At 40.1% G+C, this 23,763-nt stretch overlaps 1 protein-coding gene across 2 annotated transcripts; it reads right to left on the reverse strand.

Annotated features, from left to right (window-relative positions):
• Positions 1-859: 859 nt before the first annotated feature.
• On the reverse strand, positions 860-21,495 carry LOC119651849 (CTD small phosphatase-like protein 2). Of its 2 annotated transcripts, XM_038055661.1 has the most exons (7): positions 21,349-21,495; positions 12,184-12,596; positions 10,919-12,015; positions 10,528-10,685; positions 10,350-10,469; positions 10,133-10,235; positions 860-3,759 (listed from the first exon to the last, which is right to left on the reverse strand). In XM_038055661.1, exons 2-7 carry the CDS (start codon positions 12,587-12,589, stop codon positions 3,694-3,696), a joined length of 1,950 nt encoding a protein of 649 aa, XP_037911589.1. In that variant the 5' UTR covers positions 12,590-12,596; positions 21,349-21,495; the 3' UTR covers positions 860-3,693. The 2 variants fall into 2 exon arrangements, with proteins under 2 accessions (XP_037911589.1, XP_037911581.1); XM_038055653.1 differs by having other exon boundaries at positions 10,919-12,596.
• Positions 21,496-23,763: the final 2,268 nt, after the last annotated feature.

Raw genomic sequence — 23,763 nt, forward strand, 5'->3', positions numbered from 1 at the left:
GCAAGGAAACACTTTTAACGATTCCCAACATAACAAAGTTATTGGGGAGGAACGATCTCAGAAGGAGCGGGTAATTTATAATAGATTACTCACGATCATCGAGGTGAGTTGAGGTTTGTGGAAGAAAGGTGAAACTTACAGATAACTCTAGAACCGGAGAACGGTAGTTTGCCAGGAGTGTTGGTATGGGATCACTTCGTAGCAATCCAGGATAAACTGCGAAAAGCTGAAGAAGTGAGGAAGGCACGGTTACGAACGCCGCGGATAGATGAAAGAAGATCTAGCTAGTAAGGTTACTCCGCTCCGTGATGTAATACCTAATGCTGCTACCTTCCACGGGGCAGGAGGAGGTCGAGTCGGGGTGGTTTTATTGAATAAAAATCTCACGCTCTGCCATATCCAGGTTCTCTTAAAAATGAGAAGGAACTCCCCACTGCTATTATTTTTATCGTGACGGACGACTGCTTGTTAACAGAAATTGATTTTGACAAAAGTTCCGCTATAGCGCGCTGTTGCAAATCAAGTAACATTTAGCAACGGTCAAATTCATAATAAGTTGAATGTAAGAAATTATATTGAGGGGATTGTGATGTGTGACATTACACTGCTATTTTTTTACCGCCACTGTATGTATCAATTATTTACTAATTGGAAAACCACACTGATATCTTTTGTATCCTCTCTACATTGGCGAAGTATGTAAACCGCGTTGTCTTGTTCTGAAAAGGCTAACTCAACCTTTGTAGCTTTAATCTGCCCTGTCCGTAATAATCGTCGAAAAAAGAGACAAGTCCAAGCCTTTACAACACAGTACTTCCTTCATCAGGATTCATATTTAAATTGAAAACACATTTTTATATTAATTTAATAATACTTTATTTATATTTTGAATCTTTCTCTTAAAAACAGAAATTATATATAATATGCACTTTTTTCTTCTCCTCTCCGAATATATATTTGTAGCATTGTTATTGTTTGACGGATCCTTTATTTTCTGTACAATTAAGAAAACATCTGAAAACTTTCTTACTATATCAACAGAATAAATTTTCAATTTAATAAAATTATAAATCTCTTGTTTTCATATAATGCGAAACATTCGACATTTTGCCTTAAAATTCTGTTTACACAATAATAATATTGACTTGACGTTCATCAAATTATTCTTATTTCCATTTGAATTTTTGTTCCAATTTAATATGTTTAATATGTATAAGAAAATATTATGGCCACTCATAGTAAAAGTAGAAAAAAATGTAATTTCATTTCAAAAAATATACATATTGTTACAATAAGATTATGATGGATAAAGAAACTAATAAATATTTGCATACAAAGTATTTTCATCAACAAGAAGTGATAGAAGTCATAAACACAATAGACAAATGATTTATAATTTCATTGTTGTTTTGTAGACTTTATACTTGCAAATTACACTGATTGTATAGCAGAGAAAATAATAATAATCACAATTATTATAGTAAAAATAGCTTAATAAGATATTTCAACATTTCTATCGTTTTTACATAGATCGGAGTACGGAAGTTAGGTGTAAATGCGAACACTCGTAGATTTGGTGTTATTCATCATGTTGTTAAGGGCACCCATCCCATCAAGTACATTCTACAGACTATCTAGGGGGTTCTGAGAATGAACTTAAGTCGCTACGATGCTCCAGAAACAAGAACTTAAAAGCTTCCTTCGAGACGATGAACTTTCAACACAAAATGAAGATTGAACCAAATTTACAGTGAAAAACAACGTTCACCCTCCATATTTCTGTCCACACTTACAGCTAACATTGCAATAATAATCTATTCATTACACATCTATGACAAATATTTTGTTTATAACCATTTTGTATTTTACGTACATTATCATATCATTACGATTCTTTATCAAGATAAAAGCACCATATCGTAATGTAATACAGAGGTGTGATGAATTCCCAGAAATACGCAGAGGCGCACAAAGGCTTTTCTCAAAAACCATTGTTGTTTACATTTAATCAACGTACAATCCCAAAGAAGCCCTACTGTGTCTTTTCTGTCACCGAAAATCTATTATAATCCACAAAACAAACGCAAAAATGGAAACAAAGATGAAAGGGTCTAGAAAAATCAAATGTTCATAGGATATGTGTCAGAATAATAGAAACGCCACCCTACCCGAAAGCAAACAATTGCTCACGTTACAATCCGGTGCTTTAGTTGCTCTATATTTATATGTACAAGACTAATATGACTTATATCAAGTTTAAATTGTTTTGTTCCCCTTGTTTGAAATCACAACCATTTACAAAACTACCCACTTGAGCTAGAACCCCTCCCCTTGAGGATAGCAATATATGCCGAGAAATTAACTTTCCACCAACTTTCTAACCCAGAAGTAAGCAGCAACAAAAAATATCGAATTTTGAATTTAATTTAGCAAAACTACTTGACCCATTCTTACTAAACATGACAAATCAAGAGCTTGATGACCTACTCACCAATCGAGCAAATATATGAAGTAAGCGTAATTCTACCTCCATCACACCCCAGTATCGTATTCTTAGAAATTAAAAACTGTTTGTTTAATTCACTGTTTTAATGGCATATGAAATTTGTTCGATTCTGTAAGAGGACGCTGGGGAAAACTGGGCTTTAACATAGCAACTGCCTTGCTACATATTAGTCATTCTTTACACTAAAACCATGATGATGGTGTCAACATTACATATAGCATTCCTTTTCCAATGAGATCAATAAAAAAAGTCCTGTATCAAAATGTATCATTTCATTCAATTGTGTCCTGCACACATCTAATACTTAATTCATAATCCCACTATCCGAATATTGCGAAAACAAAACTTAAAATTAAGGAACGAAAACTTATCGAATGTCAATACATTTCTGTTTGTGATGTACAAAAGGATATGGTTTTGTCCAGCTTTCATATTGACGATCCATCTGGCGATTATATCAATGAATATTCGAAATTTTGTAGGATTGTGTATCATGAATTTCACCCAAAATTATTCGCAATGGAAACAATTCCCTTCTGTAATAGAGGCGAACAATGAATACAGAATACAGAGCACAAAATATGAAATGAACTAATTCCTACCAAATACAACACAAATAAAGATAGGAAAAGCATGTGAGTAGTGAAGCCTGCATCTCACACTTGAACATTTTAGCGTTCTAAACCGTGGAGGTGGAGGCATTTAATTATTTTTGCCATGATTGTTGTTGTGCATTACTCTGACAGTGAAATGAAAGGTTTCCTACAGAACAACCAACACGGTTGAAGATCTATGTTAGATAGATATTTCCATAGATCCCGAGAATTCATATTTTCATATTTCGCCATCATTCTGAAAAAATAATATCATGGTGTAAAATTCTCCTACATAATAAGTTAATGTTGTAATTTGTTAATGTTCGCTCTTTCGCCTGATTTCACTTCCCTTCTACTACTTAACAGTAAAATTGGATTTATTTTTACAATTACACAATTTCGTCTGAAAAAGATTTTCACAATACCAAATCTTGAACTTGTTATAAGGTTGTCTTACGTTCCTTTATTCTTACGAATATTTAAATATAAATTAGAATTTAATTTAACTACCATCAATTTGTTACATTTGTTGTTTTCATTTACTTTTGTCCTATATGTATGCATGATTTAAAATTCTACTTGCGATTTAACTTAATCGGGTGGCAGATAAGAAAATAGACGATATTTCTCGCGTATATGAGGCCGTACATCCTCGCGCTGTAAAACGAATAATATATTAAGAATAATGGATACTTTCAAACTACTACTAGTTCAAACCACTCATTCAAATGTACGTAAGCTCGACCAGACCAGAATTCTATTCTCGCTCAAACACAAATTCGTTATAGACCTATCTAGCAAAATGTACAACATTCAAATCTTGTGCAAACCTCATTAAGCTAAATTTCTCATTTGCTTTTGCTGTGTAGAAGCTATTACAGTTCCAGCTCGAAAATTGGGAAACACAATTTTGGTTAATTCTAATTTCTTATAATTTCTGATTTCCAAGCGTTTTTATTGACGACAAAAGTAAATATCTATGAGTGCAACTCAAAGTAATTTCAATAAGATTAGGGATATGTATTATATTTATGGAAAGAATTCTCAATGTATAAAGATGGGGTGCTAATTAATATCCAAATCGTACCGTTTTTGTGTGTAGTGGTGCTAAGACCAGCCTAATCTGCCTTTTTGTTATAAATCCAGGCACTGCGTAAAGAAGAAATTGAATCTGAACGACGAGGCAAACGATGACACGCATCATATTAAAAAATTAATTATCTAAGTTTTTGGATGCAACTATGTAAATTGCATTAAAGTAAAACATAAACCAGATAAGAATAATGCAAACGCGGATGCCATAACAGAATGGGAACTCGAAGATAGCAAACATAATTGAACTAAAACAGATCAAAGACTGCGCAACTTCAACAAAATGATGACAAAAGTTGTGACATGGAAGTGTTGATAAACGACGACCTACTGTTGATATTACTGCTCTAGTTTTCTAATCAACTCTAATATTTTTTAAGTACAAATTTTAAAATCAATTCTTCACTTCTGCTTGATCGAACGAACGTTGGGACACAAGCCCCAGTCATTCGACGGGCTGGAGTAATGAAATAAAAAAGGCTCTTCTCTAGAATTGCATTTGCTATTTTCCCAGCGAATATGTTGAGCGTTCGTATTACACCCTATTGAGAATTCAAGGCCACTTGACTCCGTATACGTTACCAGACCCCTTGGTTCGTCGGCGGAGGACACAAAGAATCATAGGGTAAGTACACTGAAACAACTGTGAGGTCCTGTGCACTAAATCATATCAACATAGCTACTCCTCACAAATTTGGTACCAAAACTGGCTCTAGATTTTGGAGATCTCTCATCGTAAAAGATCTTAACCTCCTTTTCTGATTCAATACCACCGATTTTGTTAAACTGAACCCGTCTTGTACCAGAAACATAAAGGGCGCTGCTGCAACTTTGCCGACTTTGCTGTCAGTAGAAAGCAAGAGAGTTTGGCTCCAAATAGTTTTCCCTCTGCCGAGCGAGAATCAGGTCCCAAAAGCAAATCGCCTTGATCTCAATCAGGGCTGATATCAGTGCTTCTATGTTTCATACATCCAGAAAGCAACTTCTGAATCGACTGGTGATTGCAATGTGGTCGATTTAATTAGAAGTATTGTTACCGGTCAGCCGAATCCCAACTGAACTTATTTGCTTTAACGATGTGCCACCAATGATGAAGTGGGAGTTGCAAAAAGTCACAAACTTATCAATCTGGTCCCCAAGGCTGTGTTCCACCAACACATGTCCAGGCAAGGGGTTTCTACATCGAAAGTCAAGCAGAATTCAATTATAAACTGTTGACTAAAAACAAAAAATCACAACCGAAAAATTAGTCCGATTTAAAGTCCACCGAACTAGAGTTAATAATAAATGAGAAAATTTAACCACCTACTACCTGAAACATCTAGGTGTTACACGGTCTTATTTTTTCTAGAAGTTTGAAATCTATTCCAGCCCATTCAAATGGCAAGAAACCCGAATTCATTGAAAAAGTTTGGAACTTCAGTAATTCTAACCATAACTTCCTCAAGATGCTAAATTTTAAACTCCATCTAGAATGTACAATACGCAAGACACAACATCGGAACACTGACCATGAGAATGCCAAACAAAGCCGAACTGTCACCTCCTTGTCTCAACGGGTGTGGTTGGTTCAATCCTACTATAGTTTTGATGAGAAAGATACCTTTTTGCCAATGTGATAACGTTGCTTCTACTCACTGGGCTACGTTTGAAAACGAATTGTGACGCGACTAAGCCGCCAAAATTCTCAATGAGACTTTTTAGCTGGCTGCACGCCCGTTAACACGAGCTTAATCAAAAATTTGAAGATCATCCCAAGTCTTCATCATATATCGAAAAAATAGCCCGCAATAAACGAATTATGAGGCGTACATATACACCTCAAACACATCGTTCTTTAAAGCTAAAACACCAGCCAGAAGCCTAGGAGAAGCTCTGAACCAAAAAAGCAAGATATCCAGAACTATCTTGATGTTGATAACTACCCCTGATTTGACCCAGCTGAGTCCACTGATGTGCAACATCCAAGTCCATGAGACAAATCCCTCTGCCGCCAGCGAGATTCAAACCGCGACATTCGATGGCCTAGTGCTCTAGCCTCTAAGCCACCCGGTGTCGTCCACCGATTTTGCGAATCTTAATTGGAAATTAGACATGGCGATCTTCCAAAAGATTGCACTCGTATTCCACTTGATATTATTCAAGTTTTGGTCTAAACCCAATCAAAGTGTTTCCGAGACGTAAAATTATACTTAAATTCACGATGCGGTGATGGGTTTTTATCCCAAACAACTATCTACGATTGATATAAACGATCGTCAAGGGGACTATAACGAACATGCTGGCCGAGATCAGAAAATATTCAAATTATATATAAATCTATCAAAAATGAATCAATTTTTACATGGATACGGAATTAAATCTATCCACATGTTTAGTTCCTCAAATTTTGATGGAGCATTTGGTCCTGGGAAACGACTGTGTACAATTTAATCGTCACAGAATTGAATGACTGGAAAAAAATCTTGGATATTGACACTGCCGGGACTTAATTAGAAAAGAAAAATTCCAAGTATCTAGTGCCGAAGTTATGAACAGAAGCATCCGAATAAGCTAAATCCAAGTATCCCACCTAGGAAAGTAAAAAGCGGAATCACCTTTATTTGATTTTTGCAATTCAGTTCAAAAGGGATTGTACATAAAGAGTTTGTTCCAACAGGCCACATGGTTAATCTGTTTTGTCTTCATGAGCACTTGCTTTCTAGCCTCACTCCTCTCTTTAGGAATCGATGTCAAAAGGAAGACGTATTTATAAAAGTACCGTTTGATATCTTAGATAGCTATATACAAAATGTATATCTCCTTTTTGCATGCACGGGGATTTGTATCAGTCACTGCATGTATTGTTTCATAGTTTCATATGCGCGCTAAATTTCACAAACAAAAAGTTTCCGAATAAAATACAACACAGGCAAATAAATGAAGATTTTTAAGCTATAAGCCATTTGCGATATTGGGAAAAATTGTTTTGTCAAAAGTGGAAACGTTTTTTCCAAACTCCTTCCCCTAGGGTAGATCAAACTGTTTCTTTGGCTTTACTATTATTATTCTGTTAAGGGAAAATCGCACCGCGTCCTTGAGGAACTATTGTACCCCTTTTACTGGTTATAGTGTACCTATTTATCATAGTATCCCAAGCAGGCCTATAACCGTTAGGAACTTTAGTATGTTCCCTACTTCCAGATCTTTCAGCTTTGTATCTGATATTAAATGTTCTCCCAGATATCTCGACCTACTTTGCACAAGTGCCGGACACTGTCCCAGGACGTGTCTAAAGGTTTCGTCATCCTCTTCACAAAACCTGCAGGCAGTGTCCGTAGTTATCCCTAGCTTTCCTAGGTGACAGTTCAGTCGACAATGACCAGTGAGAATTCCCACTATGATTCGGAAGTTCTTTTTGGTGAGGTTTAAGCAATCCTTTGTGCGTATGGGTTCGTATCCCCCAATAAGCACCTTGGACTGTTCCATCCCTGGTAGGCCCGCCCAATATAGTTCCCTCAACCATTCCTCTTCATTTCTTAAATTCATAGCCATGAAACCGTTTCCGATTCCAAAGAAGGGTTCTGGCCAGTGTAAAGGCTAGTTCGTCCGCTGCCTCGTTGCTTTCTAGCCCAGCATGGCCTGGAACCCAAAGTATCCAGACTTTGTTGGACGAGCCGAGCGTGTTCAGTCTCTCAAGGCATTCCCATACCAGTTTAGAGTTCACCTGGTTGGACCTATATGCCTTGATCGCTGCTTGGCTATCGGTGAGAATAGCTATGTTCTGCCCCCTATAGTTCCTTTGCAGATTAAAGGAGGCACATTTGTCTATGACGTATATTTCCGCCTGGAGTATGCTAGTGTACCTGCCCATTGGCTCAAAGTACATTTTCCTTGGACCAATGACACAGGCACCCGCTCCCTCTGCTGTGAGGGATCCGTCAGTGTACCAAGTAATCAGTTGCTGGTTTAAGCCATATGTCGCAGCCACACTCTCCCAGTTTGCCTTGTTACTCCAACGTGTTTCAAACTTCTTATCGAAGTGAAACCTCGTTGTCATGTTATCCCTTGGTATTAGTAATTCGCGATACCGCCAAGAAAGAATATCAGTTTTCCTTCGATTTAGGCAGCTCCCCGCCTCATTCATACTACCGGCCATCCTGAATATTGCCCTCCTTGCCTGCATGTGTATATGCAGATGAAGAGGGGTTAATCCCAGAAGGACCTCCAGGGATGCCGTTGGGCATGTCCTCATTCCCCACTGATACACACGCAAGTCAGCCTTTGGAGCTTATGTAATTCCCTGGCTTGTGTGCTGAGTTCGGTTCTTTCTGCCCAAATTACCGCTCCATAGGTAATCATTGGCCTTACTATTGCAATACATATCCAGTAAGTAATAAGTAGTATCTTCGGGCTGCAACCCCATTTTTTTTTCCTGCTATGGATCTGCAAGTCATCACAGCCCTCGTGGCTTTCCGATAAGTGTTTCCGACGTGTGTCTTCCAGAGTAATTTTATGTCTAGCGTAATTCTCAAATATTTGACCTGTTTCTCGTTTCACCTCCATATCATGTAATCTTATGGCTCTCAGGTGATCAAGCTTACGCCTCCTAGTGAATGGTACTATGGTGGTTTTGGCTGGGTTGATCCGCAGTCTCTCCTTCCTGCACCAGGCACTAGTAGCCCTTAGTCCAGTTTAGGTTCTATCACATAGAATATCTTCATATTTGCCCCTACAGATTAAAACAATGTCGTCCGCGTAACCCTGGACTTGTATTCCAGTATTTGCTAACACGTCCAGGAGTTCATCCACTACCATACACACCACATCAGCGGCGAAAGTACCCCATCCTGTGACAGCCTTGAGTGGTGTTCATGACTTTATATGAAAAATATTTTATTTTGCTGCAAATTGACAAGAATTATATTTTTCAAGTTTAGAAAGGTGCCCCGTTTCCGATGCGAATGTCTATTTCAAGCTATCAAATTTACGTCGGACAATGATTATCAACCACTACGTGAAACGTGCGATGATCCTTAAAAACTTTTTTTATTCCTTTCCATGTTCGTAAATATTCCAAACACTTGGAAATTCCTTTAATTTTTTTTTAGAAAAATTTAATGTGGATATTTTCTCTACAGGTTTCAATTACCCTATTGAAGTTGATTGAAACTAGGTGAAGCCGAACGGTTACCTGAATGCAATCTCCAGTAGTTACAACCAAAATTCTTTCAAAATAGCATTCAACTCATTGAAGTGGTACTTTAAACTAAACATGAAACTTTTTGTTTAAGGTTTGATTGAAACCATCTGCCGTCTTTTCCTTTGTAAGATGGTTTCAAAAGAGTGAGAGAAAATTTCTCCCCAATTGTCCTAGCCGTCATCAAGTGATTGCGAATTCAAAATCTCCAATTATCAAACAAAAATTGCTTCGACAATGCTTGGCCTGAAGAGTCAATTTTTCCACGGAACATAATCTGTACACATACTGTTTCCGAATCAATATAAGAAGACAAAGAACACTGAACCACTTGCAGTAATACAACTCTCCAGAGCAGAGGTGAAGCGTCTGACGAGTTACCTCCGCTCTGAGTGAAGCCATCAGTCGTCCTTTCTTGAGCAGATAGGAATTTGTCTTAAGTTGCAAAAAAACCATAAAAGTTGCCAGTGCAATCTGGTTACCATATAATAAACCGTCAGCAGCGTCAGCATCACATTTCTATGAGTTAAGATGATTAAATTGATAAATTTGTTACTAACAGCTGCATTTGCACGAAACTTTCCAGTATTATGCGCGCTTTTAAGATTTTTACACAGAACCTAAACCCCGAACTTTGTAATTCGAACAAACAATTCACATCTCTCATTCATCCTGCCATTTACACGGGCATCGTTCAGATATTATAAATTTGAATGAACCATTCACACCAGCATACTATAATTTAAAGAAAATGCTTACCAGTGTTGCCAATTGTTCTAAAAATGGTAAAATTTTCATAAGCTCTGAATCATTTTGGTCCATAAACCAACTTTCAATTGGAATTCCATTCTCCAGTTGGTATCTGTAACGAGTTGAAAAATCCCAAATTATGGTGATGTTCACAACAGGTGACATTCATGGATGTTAAAATTAATTTAATTATGCAGGATAGCCAAATTAAAATATAAAAACTTACCCGAAAGCTTGAGGTGAATTATCAATGATAATTGTTTTTGATAAATCTCTTCCCAATATTGTGAGATCTTTTATGTAATTGCCATTCACTAACACACAGTGTTCCCGAAATAGACGATATCTAGGAAGAAATATTCAAATTACTTTCCATAAAAGCGAAAAGGGCATAATTAACTTACTTAATCCACTTTCGCTCTGGATCAAGTAGATTTAATAATTTATCAGCGTATACCCGCTTCGAAGCCGTAAATAGAATAACCTCAAAGCGCTTCGACACCTGCTCCAAAAATTCACGAAAGAAAGGACGAGTACGAACAAATACTGTATACTTGTAATCCTATTTAGAAAGAAATGTAGAGTTTAATTGAAAATCATAAAAATAATTGACAATGGCAATCCAATTAGACCAACATCACTGGATAGTAAGGTGGCAAAAAAGGATAATACATATAGAGAAAATATAAAATGCATGCATATAGAGAAAATTTCAAAATGCAATTATAAGCTGAAAACTGGGAAATGAATAAATGTTCCGCCACACCAAAGCTTTGTCCTCACTAAGATACATACCTGAAATAACACCGGAAACTTGAAACTTGCATCCGACAACTCTTGTAGACTACAATGAACCAATGTCTCATCTAAATCCAACACCAAACTGAATTCAGGACTGGATCGAGTTTTCAATGGCAGTGCTGGGCATTTAGCTCGCATCTCAACTGTTGGTGGTGGCAATCGTTTTATGAATAAATAAGGATCAAACGTATCCAAAGCCGTTTCGTCTTGTCTCGTCTCCGGCATTTCTTCAATTTCAGGGCAATCTGTATCCGTGTCCATCCTGTTCTCATCTTCATCTTCATGGCCACTATCGCACATTGATGGTCTATAGCAATAAACACTCACTTCCCCACCGTGATTATGATCATATGAATTCGAAGAAATGTTTGTTATCAATGAATTGACTTCGTTTCCTCCACATCGAGAAAAATTTAAGGAAGAGAATAGATTTGTCGGATGAGTTGGGAGATTTGTTAACGCCTTAAGGTTCTCAATAGCATGTGGTTGAGATAGCTGATCCGTATTATCACAAAGGTGGCTTGGTTCGTTGCAGTTGAGAAAATCTTGAGTTAACGCTGAACTGCACATCAAATAATGAGGCATTAGATCATTGCTAGAAAACTGATGATGAGGACTCGAAGAAGAGCTTGCAGCCAAGGGGTTTACCGGTGATGATGTTGACTTGGCCAATTCTTCTTCTGGGAACAGCGACATGAGATCGGAAATAGTAGATGTTGCAGAATCATCGTATTTACTTGCATAATTGCAAGATGGATATGTTGCTAAAACTGACTGCCCCATACCGTCGACCGAGGCCAGAATATCCGTCGTGGTAGAATCAACCTCTGGAACAACGATATCCATTGTTGAGGATCCTTCTCCACCCGACTGGCTGGAACAACCTCCCTCGTTCAGGCTCACTAACGTTCTAGTGTTCTCCATCTGAATTGTGTGTATAGTGCTTTGTATATAATCAGTTGTACTATCGCATTCCGTAACACACTTGACATGCGTTATCGATGTCTCAACCTGTTGTCGCTCAGCTCTTTCTTGGTGGTTCGGATGGTCTGATTGTTCAACATTTGTTTGTATCTCAGACGTACATAAATCTGTGGTTGAAACCGGTTCATTATTACAATTATTGCTATTCGTAGATGTTGAAACTTCAAATTGTCGTCTCTCTAACGACCTCTCCTTCGAACAACTATCCCTCGCCAACGAAATTGGTCCGAAACTATTTAATTCATCATTCGGTGGGCCTAGACCAGAATCCTTACCTGGCTGGGATTTCTTCTGACATACATTGTTCGCGCATTGCTCGTACAATGTTATCTCATTCGAATCTTTCCAAATATTCTCCTTTTCCGTGTTCCGGCTTTTCGGTCGTGACAATATTGGCCGATTACGCACTGCAGTCAAACGTTTCACCATCGGTGGCGCTCTGACATTTGTGGGATTTGAAGTTGTATTGCACTTGATAAGTTTTGAATGGGTCCCGACTGATTTACGTGTACACGCATTGTTGTTGTTATTATTATTGTTTGATGCCGGATAGAATTTGATCGATTTTCCAGGTTTTTGCCTTCGTGAAAGCGTCAAAATAGAATTCGGCGTTATTGTTGTAGTGCGCAAACTACAACGACGTGATCGCCGCGGCGATGTACTGTCACTTCGTAACCACATACTTTATCTGCAAGTAGAATTCGAAAATAAAATCATTGTAGATACCCTTGTTAATAACAGATATATTTCTTAACATATAAAATGATACAGCTTGCCCACATTTGCAAACGAAAAAAATAAGAAAGGGTACCCCGTTCATATCTAATTGTTCCTTTACGCTTCTATCTTTAATATTATCTGCGCATAAACTTCCAACCAAGTTTCACTGAAGTCTAGGGAATATCCTTATAAACATTGCTCTTTTCCTTTCTCTCTATTAGAAGTTACAACAAAAAAAGTAAGACTACTCTCGATTTGCGAAATACACCTGGTCAATGTCAATATGAATGGTGAGCATTTTGTATCAGTACTGGGTATTCTAACGTAAGACCATGAGACCTCTGAATATATTTTGCTAAACACTACTTTAATGTCGGAACTATTTATCGATATTTTCAAGTACCCCAAATCTTTCATTTTGGTTTGGCTTCACCCAAGTTGCTTAACCTGACCAATAACATTAGCATCATCATCAACGGCGCAACAACCGGTATCCGGTTTAGGCCTGCCTTAGTAAGGAACTCCAGACACCCCGATTTAGCACCGAGGTCCACCAATTCGATATACCTAAAAGCTGTCTGGCGTCCTGACCTGCGCCATCGCCCCATCTCAGGCAAGCTCTGCCTCGTCTTCGTTTTCTACCATAAATATTGCCCTTATACACTTTCCGGGCTGGATCATCCTCATCCATATTATTAGGTAACCTGTTAGGCCGGATTTTATCCACATCCAGACGGTCGTGATATCGCTAAAAGATTTCGTCGTTATGTATAGCTAAGCTCCTTCTAACTTGGATTTAAGTTTCAGTGATTCTTCCTTATTTCGTTGGAAATTCTGGAACAATACCAGCTACTGCTCGTCAAAGCTAACCGAAAATCGAATCTAGCTTTTCTTGTATCACGCAGAAGTTGCTAATTGACAATAGCTAAGCTTCAAACATAAAATCCCGTACAAATGTATTACTGTTATTCTCCACATCTTGGATCCTTCCGCACAATCCGCACTACTACATCTAAGTGTAATTACGCGGTGTTTCTAACGATTCATTATTTGGAATAATAAAACTTGTTTTTCCTACTCGCTAGTGTTGATTTATATTTTGCAAATACCGATTTTTCGGGAACCACTTGTTCCCTTCATCAGTGCTAAAAAGCCCTGACTTGTTGTTCGTATTTGCAAAATAAAAATCAACACTAGCGAATAGTTGTTTTTCCTATTCGCTAGTGTTGATTTGATAGTGTTTTATTATTTCAAACAACTACTACAGTCTATTGACGATTGACGCGTTTGGTCCTTTCCATAGCATTGATAAAACTTAAGTGCTCACCGATTGCGCTAATCCATTAAGTTGTTCTAAATTTTGCTCCCGGAAAGACAACCAACTTTCGCGAGAGTTCGCCATGTTTACCTTTCTTTGCTGCCTTTCTATATATGAATTCCTTATATCATACCTCTCGATTTTGCTACTTCGCAGTTGTCCTCAAATTAACTGTTTCGCCTGTGAAACTCAATAGACGAACATCAATGGTTCCTTCCATACTAGTTACCCAAGTATTCTTTTCTTACTTTTCCTTTCTCTTCCTTTCAATGAGATGATGCAAGTACAAGAATGAAGACTATGGAGAAAGCCAAATCCATAGTATTCATTCTTGTGCTTGCATCATCTCATTTGCTGTATATGGCGATGAGATTGCGTCGAAAATTATTTTTATCTTATCTTTGGAGGTGAGCATTTTGTATCAGTACTGGGTATAATAACGTAAGACCATGAGACCTCTGAATATATTTTGCTAAACACTACTTTAATGTCGGAACTATTTATCGACATTTTCAAATACCCAAATCTTTCATTTCGCAATCGCAAATTTTCGTAGGAGTCGAAGCGCTTCTCAGAAAGTGCGTGGCCCAACGCGGCAGAGGCGGTAATCCGGTGGGGCCAGTCCTGGTGAGTAAGCCGCATGGTTAAGCAGAAAAAACTTTCTTTTGTACTGTTGAAGCATTTCACACGTCACTTTTCGGTTCTCCATTTGTCTCTCGGTCAGTTCATACTTTCCACACTTCTGAATTTTTCCCATGGCTCGCAGATGCTTCGAGATTGCTTGCTGTTGAACTCCCAACATACCTGCAAGCTTTCGTTGCGTATGTGTGTTGTCTTCATCCAATATTGCTTGCAATTCGGCGTCATCAAACGTTTTTCGCTTGACAAAGTGTGCGGCATCGTTCAGGTCGAAATCTCCATTTTTGAATTGTCGAGACCAAGTTTCACATGTTCGAAGTATTAATGCACGATCGCCATTCCTTAATTGAACATGAAAAGCAATGCATGGCGCATTTGCTCCAAATTCGGTACGAACGCCGACATTTTTGACGCGCAATAAAAACTTGCTGGAGGAACTTCTCGGGGAAACGTCAACGCAGTTTAGACACTCGACAACAACTAAACAAAATGACAGGTTTGTGTGACCAACAGCGACACAAAGCATAGAATGCCATTCATCGAAAAAAAAACGGAAATTAATTAGGAGTACACCTGGTACATGACTGTGATGTTTATGACTTTACCTGGATATCTGGGTTTATTTTTTTTGATTTGGTATAGATTCCACGTCCCTCTTAAGTTTCCTTTTGTAGTATTGGTAGTAGTACATTTCTAGTGAAAGTGTAAACTGACTGGAGATAACATTATCGCATCGTAGACTTATAAAATGGAAGATGCTTTGAATAATACATAATATTTCGTTTTCACGACCATTTCACTAAGTGTATTTGCGGTAATTAGAAAACTTACTGTTCTAAAAGCTTACATGGCTTTTTATATGTATATACTAGCATTTCGAGTACTATTATCACTCTTCTTCGGACTTGCTTTAACTATACGAGCCTTAATTAAACCCAGATTAAGGAATCAAGTGATAGCGCTCGATTCAATTTAAATATATATGACTAGATGTTTTCCGTGTCTGTTCATTCTTAAGTTCGGTGCAATTTTACCACGGTCTCATGCGAGCTTCCTCTTAGCATGTATCTCCGGTAGTATCTTCTTGTCCTACATATCCCATCTTCATGTTTTTGGCTTCGCAGAAACCCGTTGCTATCAGCCTTTTCTTGTGCCACATACACCACGTGACATTCCGGACACGTAACCTTGTATAGCTCACTTTTTTATTCTTCACAGAAAAATTACTTCACTTGGGGCGATCAACTGCAAATTAGCCGATAACAAAGAGGCTTCACTCCAGGCAAATCAGCAACAGATCAGATTTTCTCTCTGCGGCAAACAATAGAAAAACTGTTGGAATATGGACATCAGTTGCACCATCTTTTCATCGACTTTAAATCCGCCTATGATAGGATAGCCAGGGCAAAACTGTACATGGACATGAGAGAATTCGGTATCCCGACGAAATTAATAAGGCTAACTAGGCTGACTCTGACCAATGTGCGAGGCCAGATAAAAGCAGCAGGATCACTGTCGGAACCATTCAACATCAACAACGGTCTAATACAAGGGTATGCTCTAAATGCGTCCTCTTCAATCTGACCCTGGAGAAAGTGATTCGCAATGCTGACGTAAATGCGAGAGGCACCATTTTCTTCAAGTCCACCAAACTACTAGCCTACGCTGACGCTATTAACATCACGGGAAAAACAACCCGAGATGTACAGTCTACTTTTATCCAGGTCGAGCAGGCGGCAAGCGATCTCAGGCTACACATTAATGAAGGCAAGACGAAGTACATGGTGGCAACGTCAGCACTGAAAACCAAAAAACGAACAACATCGAATAGCACTGGCCAAACGAAAGCAATAAAAATAGGAGACAACTTTGAGACCGTTGATAATTTCTGCTATCTAGGGTCGAAAATCACAACCGGTAACAGGTACGATGATGAAATCCGCGCACGATTGTTGTCAGCCAACAGAGCCTATTTCAGCTTACAAAAACTGTTCCGCTCGAAAAGTCTCACCATAGGTTCAAAGCTCTTACTGTACAAGACAATGATCTTGCCAGTCCTCATGTATTCCTCGGAAACTTGGGTTCTTAGCAAGAAGAATTGCAAACTCTTGGCCGCGTTCGAGAGAAGAATCCTCCGAAGAATGTTTGGCCCCTACATGACAATGGACGATTCCGTAACCTACATAATGGCGAAATCTATGAGCGATACCACGACCGACTCGAATGAAACGAAATGGATCGACTCACCGAAAATATTCATATTCCCAGCCACTACCTCTCAGCACTAAAGTGCTGCTTGGTAAACGCATAAAAAAAGTGTTTTCGTTTATATATTCAGTAGTCAAATTATAAGATAATATTGAAGGAGTCCTTTAAGCCCACCTCTTCTTGATTGTCCTCCAAATGTAATTTTTCCACAGATCTCATGTCTATTTTTGAATCTACTTCTACTTCTTTTCTATAAATATTGGTCCGCCTATGGGAGTTGCTTCCCCTCATTAAACCGAACCATTTGAAAAAAACTTAGTCAACGGTTTCATATCTGCTTGTCGTGTTTCATTCAACACTTCATCTATAATACATTGAAACTAACATTACCAAACCTCCTGCAATTTGAAATTTAGTAGATTTACTGTACTTAATTGGTCGTAAAGTAAAGGCTAAAGTTTTTAAATTCGGAAAAACTAAAGGGTTTAAGTAGGTATTCTGGATAAAGTCGATCTAAATAGACACAAATTTCGTACACCGCGCGCCGGAATCCAATTCCGGGGTGAAAATCATACACAAAAACGGAGCCCGAGGTGAAAACTGTGAGGGGCCCCACTATTATCCTTTTTAAGGTTTTGTGTAAAACAAAAACTTATTCTAATCGATTCACTGTCTGTCTGTCACACGCACTTTTCTCCAAAACGACTAAACCGATCCGAACGAAATTTGGTGGACAGATGGGAACTATGAAATCCCGCGCACACAGCAAGTGACATAAATTTATGTGGTGTTTAAAGGAGGGATTTAAAATTTTGTTTCACCGGATATAGTCGTGTGAGGTATCAAAAAAAAAAGGTCTCGATTAGTACGGTCTGTCTGTCTGTCTTTTTTTCTTTTTTTTTTTAAGGAGATGAAAATCTTCAATAGACTCTAGCCTGGGCACGCCAGAGTGTGCGATTCTTACCCACTAAAACCACCCCAACTCCTCTCCGTCTCCCCTTTAGGTATTACATCACGGGGCGGAATTAGCTTACTTTAGCTAAGTCTCCTTCCGTCTTCCTGCGGAGTTCAGAACCGCACCTTCCTCACTTCTTCCGCATTTCGCAGTGTCTCCTGGATAAATGCGATCATGGAATTGATCGCATCCCAGTCTTCGTGGCAAGCTACCATTCTCTGGAAAAAAATTTTCCGGTGATAGTACTTCACCTAGAGTTTCCTCTAAGTTCCTTCTTTCTTCCACGAACCTAGGACATTGGAAGCATACTTGCGCTGGGTCCTCTCTTAGGTGTCCAATTTAAACCTGTACAGGTATTGACGGTATCCTCCATGGTCGGTAAGAGACTGGTTGAGATTATAATTGATCTCCTCATGCTTTCTCCCCAACTACTCCCTGATGGAAGGGGTCAACCTGTAAGTCCAACGGCCCTTTTCTGACCGATCCCATCGCTGTTGCCATCTGCTTATGGATCTTCCTCTTTCGACTTTTTTCATCTGCGATAAGGGAGAGATGGACCTGATGTTACAAATATTCATCATTTTGGTTATCAGTGTGTCAATCGGCATCATTCCCGAAATGACGAACGATGCATCGTCTGAGACGGTCCTGAAGGCAAAACACACCCTTAAGGCTGTTCTTCTGTAAACCATGTGTCCAGATAGCTGAGTGGTTAGAGCACAAGGCTGTCGTACGGAAGGTCGCGGTTCAAATCTCGCTGGCGGAAGTGGGATTTGTATCGTGATTTGACGTCGGATACCAATCGACTCAGCTGTGAATGAGTACCTGAGACAAATCAGGGTAATCTCAGGCAAGCGTAATGCTGACCACATTGCCTCCTACAGTGTTCTGTAGTGTACCGTTACGGTCTTGAATGAAGTGCTCTAACACACCGCCTGCAAGTACGCCGCGGTCCTCCTACGTTCGGCATCATCCTTGCCAGAGCCATACTCGTGATGCATGCTTTTTTGCAAGTTTGCTCGATGTGCAGCTTAAAATTCAGTTTTCCGTCAATCATCACCCGCAAGTATTTGATGGCCAGCTTGGAAGTGATGATACGATTCTCGATTCTGTCTGTGTGTCACACCCGACTTATTCGAAAACGGCTAGACCGATTGTCATGAAAATTGGTGAGAGTATGTAATCTGATGTTCACTGTAAGTGGCGCCATTCTATGTTAAATTTAAGAGGGCTCCCCATACATGTGAATGGAGGGTGCAAATTTTTTTTCCACATAATGTAGCCATGTGGAGTATCAAATGAAAGGTCTAAATTCTCGAAACTGGTTCAATATTTGATATTGGGTGAAACATAGGGGAGTGAGGGCTCAAAACATGACCATCAAAAAGTGTAACAGGTCTCGTTCTCAAAACCTATCCAACCGAAAAATCTGAAAAAAACACAGTGGTGCATCTCTACGAAATCTAGGCCTCAAAATATATCCGGAACCGATATCTGCACAAATAAAGTTAATAATAGTATATTTCCACATTTTAGAAATTTATCCAGCACCAACCCAACCATCTATGTTGCATTAATGCATGAAGAAAGTTCATTACACAGTTCTCCATTGGCTGATAGTATTCACCTGAGGTATTTAATTCGCTTAGTTCTAGGCAGGCAGGTTGCTGAAGCTGACAGCACTGAGCAATTTAAATATCTCGAATCAATGTTATCAACCAATGGAGAACTCCTCACATAGGGAAACAAACAAACCCTATTATACCTGGAGCGTCTAGCTCCCGGTTTCCCCAAGTCCCACGTTAACTTGTGAATACACCTACATACATAAATATACTCAGTTTTAGGACTTGCATCGTAAAATATACCTTTCGATTTCAATTCAAAGGAATTGTAATGGACACATGAGATATTTCCCCGAAAGGTATGCTTCGAGTATGAAGAATTTTTGACAGAGGAATGACAATGAAAGACCAAAAAGTTCGAATTAGAGAATAATTCAGCTTAGAGGAATTTCCACAGTTTAAGAATTAGAGCCATTTAAAGTGTAAAAATTTCATAAATATCTAGATTAGCCCTTTATGTTATATGCAAACAATTCTCAGCTTGACTGACAGCGATGAAAACTGATTTGCCCACCTAACAAAGAAAACTAGTCTTTCTAGGGAACATAAAGCATATTTTTTGGTAAATATTTCCTCCCAGAAATGAGCTAAGTTCTCGAAGTTTCTGCTACGCTATCAATGAAATACTTGACAATTTACTGTTTAGTAAACAATGAGTTTGTTCTGTTGGGTAAACAACGGTTTTGCTCACTCATTTGACCCCAAGGCCACTACAAAGTACACTGTCCGCCCGCCCTAAAATGCGACCCATCCCAAGAAACCAATCGACAACTACTTTCTCTAGCGACTGGCGCGCAACGAGTTGTTGTCAACTTTCTATGCCTCGAAGGCATCAACCTGACACTTTACAAGTCGCCCATAATGTCGATGCCCCCAGCCAAAAAACTGATAAATATTTACATTCGACACATTGAAAACGTCCAACTGGCGCAAAACCCCAAAGGGCCCCGAACATTGCAACTTACATCGGCCGCACCAGGCGCAAATGGCACCGTGCATTACATAACGTTGCGCTCACCGCAACAGTGCAAATCGCCCGAACGAGTGAATTAGCCCCAAAGCTCCACGATATCAGCACGGATAGTCGTCGACGGGCCAATTTCTCAATGATTGAAAATTCTGCCCCTTGGCGGCTGTTGGGTTCGCGCCGTTTACAGCACAGTCGACGGGCGGCAGTCAGGGGTGGGAGGCGCGACCTTGAAGCGGAAACGTGTTCTATCCTGTCTGTATCGGCAGCTTCGAGTCGTCTCACTTCTGAGTCATGAATAATTATGCTTCAAGTAGCCGTCGTTGCGCGAACCCAACAAATCTGCGCCGAGCGCACTTGAAGGTAGCCGCCAACCTACATCGGCCGCACGTCACCTGCAGCTCAGGCCGACCGTTTGCTTAGCCAAACGGCGGAGTGTGCCTTTGGCCGAATTCGATTGACACGGTTTGCCGTGCAATCGCTCCAGCGACGGCCTCTCCGCTAATTCAACCCCCATTTCCACACCCACTCACCACCGTCCAACGTAAAGGGACCAAACTACTAAAATCCAAGTTGAATTCCCGACGAGGGAAAATCGCAGGCTACTGGCCCGCCACAGATAAAACCATGACGTCACGCCATGTAAAACTGACGAAAACGAACAGCGAACTTTTCAAAAGAAAAAATCGTAAGTAGGCGGTCGATTAGCGACGTCAAGTGGCGCGCGGAGCGGATCCGAGTCAGCGAGACTACAGCAAAGTGTTTTATTTGCAAACAAATCCAGTTTTCCCGCCTTTATTGCAATTCTCGAAAAAACACCAGGAAATCGGTAGTTTCCACCGATTCCGTCGATACAATTCAATTATCTCGCAAAAATCCTGACGAGTCCTCCGAAAATCGAAGCCTGTCACTAAAATTTTCATATGAAAATCATGAAAACAAAATCAATTTCCAACCAGACCGACATCCGCCGCGACACTCATTCAATTTTATATCAATTCCACATACCTTTAATCGTAAATTTCGTGCAAATGCTCACGAAAAGACATCGCAAAAACACTATTTATTTATTTTTCACTTAGGAAATTCCTCCGTTCGCTACCTTCAGACAGTTCACTATTTTCAACATGGCGTCGTGCGTTCTTTTCGCCCAGCCTGTTTTCGCCGCGGATGCTCAGGCGAATTGCAGTTCACCGTGGAATCGAGTGTGAGTGTGTGTGGTTTCGTAAGAGGGGAGGTCGTTGAACGATGACTGGTACGAGAATTGAGTGGAAATTGGTTTGCGACTTGGGAGCCCAAGTACAAACAGCTTTTATGACATCCAATTGGGACGCATTGAGAAAAGTTTGAAGAGAGTAATGAGTCAAACCCAGCGATGGCTGAGTTCGCCCAAGTAGAAGTGAGACTGCGTTCACTTGCAGGCGAACGTAATTAAATATTCTGGCACGATCTTCAATACGGAGCGAAGAACTGCACGTCATGTTAATTTTTTGGATTCTTCTCATGCGCAAACTTTTATGAACGAACTGGCCGTTGCAGCGATCGACCAATTTGCGGAGTCAGTATGCAACAACAGAGTTCAATTCTGCAAGTGATCCAGAGCTGGTACTTACGAAACGGATTCACGATGAGCGCTAGGAAGATTGGACTAATTAATAAAGTAAAGCGGGGTAGCTATGGAGCTAATCACATTATCAATGGTGGAAATCCGCACTATCAATCAAATATTTAGCAGTTCACGGTAACTCCAAGCTAGCGTAGAATTCAATATCAGAAGACCTGCGTGCGATTTTGGCCCTGTAGGATTGCCTGCTATAGGTAAAACTAGTGCCTCTTGTAGCGGCGGGTTCACTAGATGTACACACCCTTAATAAATTCACTTCTGATGTATGCATGTACCATCGGACGGCTGGTCAAAGCTAAACTTGAGCAATGAAACTGACGCCTTCCGCGCACTCCCGTCATCTAGTGTAAATAGAGAAACACAATTTTTTCAAGAAACACAATTTTTTATTTGTATAAACCTTAGCCTAACAGAATTTCAGACACAGATGGTGATTAAATAAAAAAAAAAAACATGAAATAAAACTTAAGGAGAAACTCTTATCTAAGTTATAACCTAAAAGAAAAAAGTTTACAGACTAGACTAACTAATTAATAGAACATATTACCTAAAACATAAAAGGAAAGACAGAAGAGGAAAGATAATAAAAAACCTCTTACGGCTAAAAGTACTTAAAAGCTACTTGCTGGACTTACCAGGGTAAGGCCAGGCAATTAAATTCCATTTCTGGAGCCGTCAGTGGACTGCTAATGGAGCTTCAATCTTTGCAGATTGACGCCACAAAAGCAATCATTTGTAGCCTTTGATCCCAGATGTCCTTGGAACTGGACAGGGCTGGTAAAAAGGCCTTTATTTGGCGACTGAGTTCCGGCAGGCTGCAATTAAACAGCTCCTGCGCCTTGCTGCTAATGACCTCGTGGGCATTAGAGGCTGGTGTCTGAGCAGGTGTCTGCTGGCTTTTCCTCAACGGGATGCCTTTGATAGCCTGGGCGTAGGAAACGCCAGGGTTTATTCTGGTGGAATGATGGTGACCAGCGCCCTTCTTAAAATTCAAGAAGGCGGAACATTTTCTATAGTTCGCAGGATGTTCTGTCGAACCACAATTGATGCAGGTGGGTTTCTCCTCCCGCGCTTTAAGGCATTTGCCTGGCGCGTGTGAAGTGACGCACTTCACACACCTGTAGGGCATGCTGCAATTGATCGCAGCGTGGCCGATCCGTTGGCAGTTCTTACACTGCATTATTTCTTTGTTCCTAACAGGCTCGAATTTAACGAGCGTGTTAAGAAGCGTTTTCACAGCGGCGAGCTTCGCCGTGTTGAAGCCTGGTGCGAATGTTACCAGCCAGAGGTCGAGCGAACGATTCTCTCGTAGAGAGCGTCTCGTCGCATACTCCCTGACGTCCGTGGCCTCAGATAAGCCGGCCTGCGCGACGGCGGTCATGACATCGGTTCTCGGATGGAACCGATGCAAGCCCCGGATAACCATGTTAACCGGTTTTAAACTCTTCGGGGTGTAGGAGAAGAAGTTCTTCTCCTTCCTCGCCAGGTAATCCCGTGTCTCGTTGAAGTCACTCAGTGAATTCAACAGCACTTTGGTCTTACCGCCACTCTTTTTTAGAGTGTACTTGTCAGGGAGCGACTCGAGGTGCTCCGAAATGATGGTGGGCAGTGCTGCCTCTTCTTCGCAGAGAATAATTGGCGGAATCCGCACTTTCCTGTTGCTGGCTGCTGCTGCTGGCTTCGACGTGACGGTGCTGTTGTCGGCGGTACTCGCGGTGGCGGTGCTCGCTGACATAGCCTTCGACGTGCACGGTTCGTTGGAGGCGGGCTGGGAAGTGGCTGGAGTAGTCCGTGCACAC

The sequence above is a fragment of the Hermetia illucens genome, chromosome 1 (assembly GCF_905115235.1).
Source record: "Hermetia illucens chromosome 1, iHerIll2.2.curated.20191125, whole genome shotgun sequence".
Taxonomy (NCBI): Eukaryota; Metazoa; Arthropoda; class Insecta; order Diptera; family Stratiomyidae; genus Hermetia; species Hermetia illucens.